The 12,830-nt window shown below is 32.7% G+C and overlaps 1 protein-coding gene across 4 annotated transcripts in view; it reads right to left on the bottom strand.

Moving 5' to 3' along the window:
- Positions 1–12,830, bottom strand: part of GRIK2 (glutamate ionotropic receptor kainate type subunit 2) — a 352,850-nt gene that overhangs the window by 167,474 nt on the left and 172,546 nt on the right. For all 4 annotated transcript variants that reach the window (XM_052685593.1, XM_052685429.1, XM_052685664.1 and 1 more), the window contains 2 exons: positions 2,631–2,774; positions 1,360–1,467 (listed from right to left, as the gene is read on the bottom strand). In XM_052685593.1, coding sequence (XP_052541553.1) covers positions 1,360–1,467; positions 2,631–2,774 — 252 coding nt within the window. The remainder of the gene's footprint in view (positions 1–1,359; positions 1,468–2,630; positions 2,775–12,830) is intronic.

Here is a 12,830-nt window from a genome sequence, read left to right as displayed (position 1 = left end):
AAACTTGTTAACACAGACAACCCTTTGTTTTTAAAAAGGTTGTGAAGCAATATCAGATACGTAACTGAAATGCAAATATATTAATTTTCCACTTATTTAATTTGTTTTGTATTTGTACCAGAAAAGAAATTGAACACACTATGAAGAAAACCCATGGTGCTGGATGGTTCCCAAATGATCTTTAATGTCCTTATAGCCATCTTACTTTTCTTCCTTTTCTTATTCTGATTTTCTACTTACAGGCAGACTCTCTGGCCACTACTGCCGTATTTAGCTATTCCCATGACATCAATTCTTTTATTTTTGTTTCCAGGAAAAAAGACAGTTTGCACTGTACCTATGGTACTGCTATACAAAGCAAACTTGCTTTGCAAATTTAGTGACAACTATACCTTGAGAGCTCCCTTAATGGAGTATATGATGGTAAGGCTATTCACTATCCTGGTACTGCTTCATATTTTAAAATATAAATTAGTCCTTTAACCATAGGTATGCCACTGGACCTTTTTGAAAATCCTCATGTCTATTTAATAGTTCCAAAGCAAGTTAATAGCTTATAAACTTCTTTGAAATATTCCTAGTCAGAGAACATTAATATCTCAAAGCTGACATTGGAGAAAAAAGGTTCTGGAAAAATATGTTCTCCATTCAGCTATTTACAGAAAGTAAGTAAGCAAACAAATAAATAAAAAAAAAAAAGAAAAAATAAAGTAAATAAACTCTGCAGCAGGATGAGTTCCCTCAATTCCTCTTTTTACTTTTCAAGACAATATTACCTTGGAGCAATACCAAATAAAACTTCATCTGAAGATGAGGGAAAACAATGTTAACAAAACACAGTAGCTAATAGCTAAACACTGACTATATACTAAATACAAACATTGCCCTGCAGATGTAAGCTGCAAAATACTTGTTCGATTTTGTTTTCTTCTACTCACTTGGACACCTGTTTTGTAAGAATGATATAACTAACATGCACTTCAATGCTAAGATGAAAACTCAAACATTTGTCATTTTAATAGTACTGAAACCCAGCAAATAAAACATTACATAAAAAAAAAATCCAAACAGATCTCACAAAAATACTTAACTTGTCAGAACTAAAGTTTCAGCTGTACTGTCTTCTTCTAAGGAAAATAAAACCATACATATATAAAGTCTTGTGCCAAGGCTATTTTTGAAATACACTTTCAAAACCACATATATTTTATTCCCATAAAAAAATTCATTTTGCTGTAGATGTTTTGCTTTTTATTCAGGGGGAAAAAAAAAAAGTTACTTTTGTGATTTTTTTTTCTGGGGGGAAGTAGGTTTTTGCTTCATGTGTTATATCACTTCAGAGATAGACATCTTACACACCTTTTCAAGACCTTCTTCCTTGAGGCTTATAACATCTAAATCAAAATCTGTCCTTAAGCCATTGGATTTGTTGAAAGTTATCCTTCCTGTGAGGCCTTCCCAGTGAGCCTATAGAGAAAGAAAAAAATAAAAATAAAAAAGATGATTTCTATAAATAAATATCTCTTTCTTTATTTTCCCAAAAAGAAAAATCTTACTTCTAACAAAGTGAGAATATTATTTATTCTATCTCAGTATTTCAACTTGTTTTTTTTTTTTTCTTAATATTTTATATTCCCTTTTTGCTAACTAAGATTTCTTTAATCTTCAGAAATATTTTTTAAACCACTTTCCATGTTATCCAATAAACTTTATACTAAAAGTAATAACAAGCTTGTTCTTTTCATTTTTCCAATATTCATATTTCCAATTTTCACTTCTTTTTCCCATCCCAACGCTTTCCATAAACTCTGGATTTTATTATTCTATTAGGACATTTCCTTCAAACAAGGGCTTACTTTTACAAGATGCTGAGTCCTCTGAGACCACACTGAGACAGTAAAAACTGACGTCTCCCAGAGCCAATTCCTTATTTTAAATGAAATGGAATATCCTATTTTTTAATTATTTAAAGTTAGCCTGATTCTTAAACTATGTTAAATGAGGATATGCAAATGATAAAGCTTTCATCTTAAAACCAATTTAGGTTAAAAAGATGATTATATTCCATTGCACATATTTATCTTTATCATAGTATTTTGTATATGAAGAATGAGAAACAAGCAATTATTTATAGCACAAGATGTTACAAATATTAGTTCATTACAACAAAAGAAGTAAAAATTAAAACAAGGTAGTAAACTTCCTTCTTAGTCCTTTGTATTTACGCCAGTGTTTAGCCGCTGAATTTTTAATTGCTAGTCAAAAGCTGAGGGTCACAGGGGGTATTTTTCTAATGCCACAGAAATGTGCTAAAAATACCCTAGTATGTAGAAGCAGTCATTTCACTCTTTTTTGTTTCTCCTCATTGTATGCTTTGCTGCACATAAAAGCTCAGGAAAACCTGTTTGCAAATGAAGATGCTTGTCTTGCCAATTTATTTATGTATACATGTAACAGGCTTAGAAGAGCCTCATCCACTCAGGGAAAAAAAAACAAAAAAACAAAAAAAACCCACCATCACTACCACCACCAACAGAAAAAGTAGAATTCCAGTGGGATTAAAACAAAAAGAAATGGAGATTGGAAGAAAGGAAAGTAAGGAAGCAGGATATATCTTATTAGTGACTCACCTCCTTAATGAGACTCATAAAGCGGGTCCCAAAGCGCCATGGTTTGTGGCGATTACACTGTAGTGAACTGACAGTCATCTGTGGGAACTGCTGGACAGCCACTGACACCACATGAACTGCATCATACATTAGAGCTGCATCCGTCTGAAATTAGAATGAAATCAGTACCATGAACTTAAATTGAAAACAACTGATGTCCCCGTGGTGAGAGAAGTGGCAAAAAAATTTAGTACTTCTCCTTACACTATAGGGAGAAAATAATCTGATTGCTTGTGTAGCACTGTGTAACACAGCCTTGCTGCCAAGTCCACCGATGCATCTGGACCTTTAATTTCAGCTTTTCTCTTTTTAATATTCAAATATCAAGTTTTTAGGATCACAGTATGACACCATTACCATTGATGACTCACATGATCTTTAAAAAAGCAGTGCTTTAGGGGCCTATAAATGCATGTTTGGCTCAAGACAGTTATTTCTTTGAGTGAGAAGAAAGAAAAGCAGATAAGCAAAGTAGCAAAAGCCTGATTATGAGAGAAAATTCCAAGGCCTAAGGAAATAATGTTTTTCTAATTGGAATTACAGACTAAATACTGTCCCAAAGGCATTCAGCTGATTCATTTGTAACTGTTTATAGGCATTGTTTCAAATCCCTAGAGTGGACCTAATCAATATCTCCTAAAAAAACAGTGGCAAATTAGAACTGCATTAAATTGCACATTCATTTAATTGTTTTCATGTCCCATGATAAATAAATGGACTGTTTAGATGTAGCATGTACTAACTGCTGTTGTATTACAGAACGATAGAGACAACCTCCCAGTACATACTGTCTGTAAAGAAACTGACTTCTCTTTTCTTCTTCTGTTTGATAAACAGAGACAAGCCTTGGAACCAAAAGAGAAGACCTTAGATTCACTAGTAGAAATGAATGCTCTGCCATCTGCTCAACATACCTTAGAGAAAAGGGACTTATTTCCCCTTCTCATTCACATAATTAGCGAGCTGTGAAATGAGTTCTTTAATGGACAGGAAACCTGAGGATTACTGCACTTGTCACAATAGAATACAATGCAAAACAAAATGAGCTTATATAGTGCCTTTCATGGAAATGCATCCCAAGGCTCTTTACAATAAAATTAAACATAAAAATGCAAAAATGCTCTACCATTATAGCTCATAAGGCTACTGTTAAAGGGGAAAATATGCGTTTACATGTAAATGGCTCTGCCACGAAGAGATCTCAAAATTCAAATAGAAATAAATCCTTATTTTAAATAGCTAATATAATAGGTTTCAATGATCTGAGACACCAAACAGCTGATGTAGACACTCCAAATCAGTCCGAAAATATTTTTTTCTGCCAAATTGTTCATCATCTTTAAGACAATAAAGTGTTTTTAAGGCAAGCTAATATCTGACAAGGAGACAGTGAAACTCCCAAAAGCAAGAATGACGTGCTGACTAAGCATCATACAAAGTTCAATATTCTAGCACTTTGCAGAAGTTGGAGTCTTGACAAAAGATTTTAAGATAAACTATAAAAGTTCAACACATTAATCTGGCTCAGAAATGCAAGCAGTATGTTTGGAGCTTGTTTCATTATTATGGTTTTATCAGTTTTAATTCTAAACGTGTAGAACTTGCACCAATGAAGGGAAATTGAAATTGCTGTGAAAATTTTGCAGAAGCAGCCTATTAAGAAGCAACCAGAAGTTCAAAAAAAGCATTACCTGATGGCTTTTTGTCAAATTCTGTAAGCCACTGAGCTTGAAGTCTGAAGGACAGTCAAATCCAGTGGAAACAATAAAAAAGCCATTGAAATTATGAAAGTAATTTGAATTCTCTTAATATTCTTTATACTCAACTGATAAGTATTATTCAGTGAAAATAAATCTAAATCAGAATGCACTCTTTTAGATGCATACAACGTAAAATAATCCTGGTTAGAAGTTGAGTGTTCAATTTGATTTTTAAATGCCACAAGATAAATTCATTGTTTACACAGGCTGAGATTCCTCAGTCCACTTTGTATAGGTAACATTAATGTTAAATGGGGATTTTAATGTTTTTATTGCATGAAGATAGATTCATATGCTGGAAACTATTGGTTTAGTGATTCAATATCATGCTCACCTCTCTGAGTGCAATAACTGATTTTACTGAATGAGAAATAAACACTACAGGGCTCAGAAAAAGATATGAAATATATGCCTGAATTTTCAAGTTGAACTATTCTTTTTTAGGTCACTTTATCTTTCATCTGAGACAAAAGGAATTGGTAGCAATTAGTCTAGCTCTCCAATTTCATTTGTTAGGCCCGCTAAGCTTTTTTTGCCTCTCATTGCCATTTGTCCATGAATCTTTATTTGTCTTCATTGCACTACTGAAAGGATGTTTTGTGGTTCAGAAAGCACTGCAGGTTTCAGCAAGAAACTTGTCCAGAATTTGAGAGAAAATGTACCCAGTTACTTTTTTAGCATTCTTTATCTTATCCAAACACTGATTGAGAGTCTGGAAGAAGAAGAGGAAATAAAGTTCATGAGAAGGAATGGTTCTTGAACTTCAGATAAGACCCTACAACATTTCCATTCACTGAAGCAGTGAATTCATAATAGAAGATAATCTTACTGAAAGGTAAGATGAGTACTTTTCAGTTAACTTGTATAAACTTTTTAAAGATTATGTTGTATTGCACAAACATATCTTGGTTCAGTTTTTTAAAATGTGTTTGTTTTCTTTGTTGTTGTTGTTGTTTTAAAACTTCACAGTATGTATTACTAATGGCTTATTTAAATATAAATAATGCATTAAAAATACTTCTCATGACACTTTCACTTGCATGTCTACAACTACAAAAGAAAAAATCCAAAGTACAGATGGTACAAATATCTATCAAATTGAAATAGTATGAGATAAAGCTGATAAAATTTAAAATGACTTGAAGTCTTTCAGTTGAGTCAATGAAGTAACAAAAAAGCTGTTAGCACTCAGAGACATCAGCTTAATTAGAGAAGTGAGCTCAGTCGGAGTACCTCAAATAGAGAGAAAGTACCAACACCTGTGTTTAATTTTTTATCCCAAACTCAGCTGTATACTACACATTCCTTCTCTATGTTCTGTCATTCTTTTACAGCCTTACTGCAGGTGTTGTGTTTGTCTGTACTATTTACTTGCAAGTCCTACTTGCTAAATATTGTCTAATCTCACTATGGAAGAGCTCTGGTGGGGACAAGACACTACTATTTCTCCCCATGCCTTCTCAGATTAAAAGGTAGAATCCCAATCAAAGATGCCATGGGCACTTTCTAAACTCCAGTAGATTAATGCAGAAACATTGCACATAATCCTAGACAACATCTTTGTCTCTAAATTGAAGAAAGATGGCTGTGATGGATGGACCATTAATAAACTGAATAACTAAACTTTGAAACTCCTCTTAGAACAAAATTTAGATACAACTGTTCTATAAAACAACTGAAACTCTAGACAGTCTAAGACTGGATTTTCCACACAAACAATTTGAAATGATTAAGAAGGTATGTCAAACAATATTTTTTCATCAAAGAAAAAAAATAAGAAAACGTATATTAAATATATACGTATACATATATTCTATAGCTCTGTTGACAGGTCCTGTCCTGTCACAAAATAGAGATCTTAATCTGTATTTATCAGCAACCAGTTACAAATGTAGTACCAAGTCACAAATGCATCATAGATTAAATAAATCAAGTTTCTATGCGAAGACAAATAAGAAAATGTTCTTTTCAAAACAAATCTGAAATTAAAAGAATATTTGGAATATATTCTGAATTTACTCTTTGGTCAGTTTTATTTTCAACTAAATCAACTCAGTAAAAATGGCAGTATGTGTACTTGTACACCTCACTTGAAATAGTGTATCACTTAAGCCCAGCTTTTTCAACTGATTAGTGATATATGCATATGCTATTTGCATGTTATCTTTACCTGCCATTATCTAATTAAAGACTACTACAATAAGCTTGATATCTTGTTCATACTGACTGTGATCACTGGTTTAACAAAGTGTTAATATGCTTATTTCGTAGTGCGGCAAGATTCTCTCACTGATCTTGTATTTATGGCACTTACACTTGCCAAGCTTTAGAATATGAGAATGTCGCATCTTCATTTGGCAAGGGGAATGTAAATATCCAAAGGTAGGTTCCTGGAGGATTGATTTTTGCATTGTCCCTTATAAACAGTGCTTTCTTACGCAACAACAATGCCTTGGATAAAGCACTATGTGCAAGGTCACGTTTTGTTTTTCAACTCCCAGTGTGTATCAAGACTATTTGTAGTTGACTTTTTGAGTGACAGAGATTAGGATGGTAAGAACAGCTTTGGTCTAAATAGTCTTAGAATTGAACGTATAATGGAGACAGAACAGCATATCTTCCCTCTCTGGTCTGGCCTTTTTGTAAAAGATAATATTATTTCAGACGCACTGCGCAATAAGGATTCGCAATGGCATACTTATTCATTTCAGTGCACACACAAAAATCCGACAATTAACCTCTGTATCTTGCTAAGTAATCCTCATTTTGTAATTACTTCTCTCAGCTGTCCTTGCTGTCCAGTAATTTAACAAATACAAAATTATTCATTAGAAAATTTAGAATAAATGATTGAGCAGAAAACAAACAAAATGTCCTTTTTTTGCTTAGTGTATTGAATCCACCACCCACCTTCTTTTTTCCCATATAAGTCCTATTTTCTAGATTATTTGATTATGATAAGGGTGAACAGAAATAAGCCTCTAGTAATTTTTTTCTTATTTCACAAAGTAACCCACAATGATAAACATCTTTTTAAAAAGTCAGAAAGAAATTTTTATATAATTATATACTACATGTATAGAATATACATATAATCAAAAATACCAGAAAAATCTGCTTGCTGAGTTTTTTTGGAAACAAAACAGTGGGCATGAGAACAGTGAGGCAGTGAGAGATATATTTCAGCAGGGGTGATAGTGGGTCATCTCCACTGACGCAGACATTTACCAGTGGAACTTGCAGTCTCTTGTTCATTGCTGGTGAAAATGCACAGCTTATGGAGGTGAATACATTGCAAAAGAGTGTTTTGTAGCAGAGAATTTGCTCTATCGAATAAAGTTATTGTGCCCTTGTATCAGTTGTAGCTTTCATGGAAATAAATAGGAGGCATTACTTTCAGAGCAATTTACATCTACAGGTCTGGGACAATAGATGAAAACTGAAGAAACTAATCTCTTTAACTTTTTCAGATCCTTCGTCATGCGAAAATTGTTGTATAAGAAGATAAAGAGAAAGCTATTCATGCCCTGTGCAATGTAATTTCAATCACTGTAAAATTAAGCATTTTCCCAATTCCAAAATGATTTATCAGAAAGCATACTAAAAGAATAACAAAAGTCTATGAACCTTTCTATGAACCTTTCATTTGTGGCAATTAGCATTTATGGTTAATGGGAGATATATATATTCTACTGCCTCCAGTTTATGCTTCAACAGTGTTTGAAATGCAGTTCCTAACGCTTTATATTATGTTTTATGCTTCATACATACAGATATGAGAGAGATGTTTTTAATATATATGAGACATTTACCTGAGATAGTTTTCTGCCACATATTGCTATAACAAAAACTGAGAAGACTGGCCGTGTTTAGGCCACTCTATGTATATGCATAACAGGAAAGAACAGGTGTAACTTACCACAAGGATGAAACAAAGCCGGAAGTTTTGATTCAACAGAAACAAGCACCAGTGTTTAATCATATAGTAGAATATACACCAAGGCAAATTAAACCAAAAGAACAGTCCACAGGAAATACTTATATCATAAAAGTGTGATGGACTACTTGGAGCCACATAGATTTGTAAGCACAAGGAACACCTGATTACATCTTTCTCTGCATACATAGATTACAAAAAAAAAGATCAAATTAAATATAGATCTGAATTTATTCTTTACTTCTGTATGCACTTGAAGATGTAACTAAGCTTTTCTAATACTTCTGCATTACAGTAAAATCTTACTGTATGCTTGAAAGAAAGAAAGAAGGATGAATCATACCATACTCATTTTGTAACCACAAAGTGATCATCACATTTGTGCTCACTCAAAAGTAATTATGTCACCCTTAATTTTTATTCTATAAAGTAATGAAGTCACTTTATATAGTCACTTCATATAGTATTCTAGATTCAGCAAGGACTTTCAGGATATCTAGTAAAAGTCAGCTGAAAGATTAGCTCTAAAAGTTAAATTCCAACATGTCAATGTCCATAAAGAAAAGATTAATGATTCCAGCTGGAGATATAAAGTATATAGAAATCCCAGGTAGGTGCAAGTAGAAAGTCTACATCCAGCAAATAAAGCAAATCTGCCAGGCAGAAAAACACCTCTCCAAGTTAAATTAGTGTTATTAGATCAGGTGTGATTTAACTATCAAGTAAGGATGGAAATGTTTAAGAATTGCATAAAAACAAGCATATTTTTATTTTATCTTGACCTGCCTCATGTTAAGAGTGATCTCAAGGCAATTACATAGCAGCAATAACAAACAGCGTTTACCAACACAGAGTAGTTGTAGTTTCAAACTCACCAACATATACTCCCCAAGTATCCCACACATGTACAGGATATGCATCCCATAGGAATACACTAACAGTCTGAAAACAGCCTGGGCATCAATGGAAGAGTAACTCACAGTGATGGTTACATTTGTGTACCATTAAGTGTCATAGTTGTGTGCACACTTGGAACTCACAGCAATGCTTTCAACTGTTTTTCATACAAGGCTACAGGAATAGAAGCATCAAAACAAATTCACTTTTTAATAATCTATCATTTCTTTTTTTTTTTTTTTTTTTTGAGGGGGAGATAGTTGAACGATATATTAACATATACACAGGACGGAAGCAGGTCATATAGGTATGACTGTATACTGGTTACCAGGGACATAACAACTGTAAGAACATAGCAGAATTAGGAACCCTCTAACTGATGGATACATTCTGCAACATATCAAAACAAACCTTGAGGGGAAGAGAAAACAGAGAAGAAAGGAAAGCTAAAGAGCATAGAAGAACCGAAATGGACGCAAAAATGACAAAACAATAAAAAATAACAGGAGTCATTTTATCTTACAAACAGATGTTTAAGATTTACTAGACTTAACAAAAAAAAAAAAAAAAAAATCACTAAATGAACCACTGCACAAGACCACCTACATAAGAAACTTGAGTTAGATGAAGCCTGACAAATGTAGTATAATGCACATGCATTCCAGAGACCCAACATATTTCTTCTGCTCACAGAAAGCTCTCCTACTGAAAGCAATTATAATTAGTGAATGAAATTAAGAAGAAATGGCTTACAAAACTTGTTCTTTCCCTCCTCAGGTAATAAAGTCTACTGCCCCTGAAATAATTTCACTTAATTCTCACTTGCTAACACATCCCACAAAACCATTTTGCTGAGTGAGATTTAATAAATCTCTCAGTCCGGGATTAAATTTTACTGTTTTATGAACTGTTAAATTGCATTGTATGCTTATTAAAGCTGGTGTTTTCCTCTTTCTTGACACATTCCCAACTCCACTCTGGAGTACAATTAAGCAAACAGTAAAGATTTTGCTTTCACCCCCAAATGTGCATCCCAACTGGGAACAAACTGAGAGCACCAGAAAGCTATAAACATTGTGGATTTAAATTTTGTAAATATCAACAAAACTTTAGCATAAAAAAAATTAAATAGGCTAATATTTCAGATGAATAATCATTAGACTATGGCATAGCTGTTTAGATTATTGTTAACAGTTTTCTTGTGAATTTTAAACAGGAGAGGCGTATGCAGTTTCACTTACAGAATATATTATGAACAATAAGCCTGATGAAAATTATTTTTCTCCATCATCATCATAATACTTTTTTTAACATCAGAGCAAAGCTTTTTTTTTCTTAAACTACTGAAAAAGCTTTAAAATAAACAAAGGAAATCTATAAAAAATAGGTCATGACAGGTAATTTTTAGAAAAAAATGTAATTTTGTCTTCACAAAGAGAGATATATTTTCCTCTTTTGCCTCAGCGTCTCATAGTTTGATCTCTAATTTTTAGAGAAATGCCAAATCGAACATGAAACATTAACAAACACTGAGAAAATGCAAAACACTAATACTGATGCTATTGCCAAGTATCTTATCATTATACTGTCATTAGGTAGGAAAGAATACACATTTTACATAGACAGTATAAAAACACATTTCCCAGTAAAAATGTTTGAAGTGCTTTAACTTCTTACATTTCTCAAAATAATCTTCAATCATTGTGAAATTTGGTATTTACTGGAATAAGAACCATAAGTACCCAAAAATGAGTTATGCTGGTAGCCAACTTTTTACATCTTGATTTTAACTTGTAGAAGGTGATGTTTTCAGACAATTTGAAATTTTACCACCAATTAACACATGAGATGCTTTTAACAAAGTCCTTTTCTGAAATAAGAACAGCAGCAATGTTTCTCTTTTCTGCTTGATCTTTGATGCAGGATCTGAATTTCACTTTAAGAAGTAAAATTCTGAAGATTTATAATACACTCAAGAAGCATATCAGAAAACTGAATAGTTTTCTAATAAGAACACTTTATCATTAGCTATGAATCAAAAGCTTAAGACTTCAGTATGAGAGACAGTGTAATTTCCGTTAAGAAAATAAATATGCTGGGTCTGAGAATATTTAGAATTTCATCCTTTGCAGTTTTTCAAAATCTGGGTTCAAAGCTAGTCTTTCTATACAGGGCTTGCTATTCTGATGTAAGGTTAAAATGTGATCAATTTTCTCAACTTTTTGATTGACCTCTCATTCCCACATTTTAAATAAACCATTTATTGGACATGTTAGATGTCAAATATTTTGAGGTGGTTTGCTTGTTTCCAGTTATAGAAAGGAGTGAATTCACCCTATATGGTCACCGACATTATACTTGACTGTTGACAACACATCAAATAGTTTAGTACCTAGTTTTGTGCTGAATTCCTACTTTTGTAATCAAACATTGATATTAATTTTGAAATTTTTGTTTTTGTAATATTGTGTGGGCAACTAATACAATAAGAATAGTTTTGAATCTTTCTGTTTATCAGGAGGCTATTTTTCAGATAAGCATTGTAAGTAACTTGTGCCCACTTCAGCATTCTTTTTTTTCTTTTAAGTTACTATTATTGTAAAATATTTTTACTAAAAATCCAAATTTTCACTTGATCTTAGTCCATTGATTTTAGGGGATATCTTGATTCAGGATTTACTTTCTCATACTCAGGGAGAACACGTTAATTCCTCACTGTAAAATCATACATTTCTAGAACGGTTATCTGGAATAAATACTGCTAACTGTGACAAATAAGTGAAGTAATTCTATAACGGTATCTTTTAGAAACTTATTTTTTCTTATTTTCTATTTTCTGTCTAACTGAAAGAAATTGCCAAGACAAGATAAAAAGCTATTTCGAAAGACCCCATAAATGTTCCATCATAACACAAATTTTGTTAATTGAGGAAAAAATGACTTGTAGCATACTGTTGTAGTAAAAAAATCTACACAAGCATTTGAAAAACTATTTTTATAATATGCAACTGAGAACAATTTGTCATGATGTTAGGTTTCTGCACATTTTTAAAAGCAGACATAAAATATTCAGGTTAAAGTTAATCTGAAGTACTTTCTCATCCTCTCATCTAACCTTTGGAAATTATGATATTGACTGTAATATTTTTTGCCATTAAAAAGTACCATCATGCTTTTTAATGTACCTTAAGTACAGATAGCAAAAACCTAATTATCAAGAACAATGGGTCATTATGTGGTCTCATAGTCTATTTCCTTTCATCTGTTCACTTGCTGAAAAATCAATGATTTTGACCACTGCAACTCCAACAATCACATCCACTATAAAGAGCTGCCTGCTACTATCACATTAGTTTTACACACTCCATGAAAAGTCCCTCTATATGAGCAATTCATAATTACAGAAAGAGCTTACTCAGCATATGCCCTGAATATGTTTGTACTCGTGTGCAGCAAGAAAGTACACCTGATCTCATCTAAAGAAAGGCATATGTTTAGAATAATCCAGAAATAAAAATATTTCATTAAAAATGAGGAAAAAATCAAAAGAATCAGTTTTTGCTTACT

The sequence above is a fragment of the Tympanuchus pallidicinctus genome, unplaced genomic scaffold (assembly GCF_026119805.1).
Source record: "Tympanuchus pallidicinctus isolate F22 unplaced genomic scaffold, pur_lepc_1.0 scaffold1, whole genome shotgun sequence".
Classification (NCBI taxonomy): Eukaryota; Metazoa; Chordata; class Aves; order Galliformes; family Phasianidae; genus Tympanuchus; species Tympanuchus pallidicinctus.
Note: the sequence above shows the minus strand (reverse complement) of the source record. Positions and strands in the feature narration are given on the sequence as shown.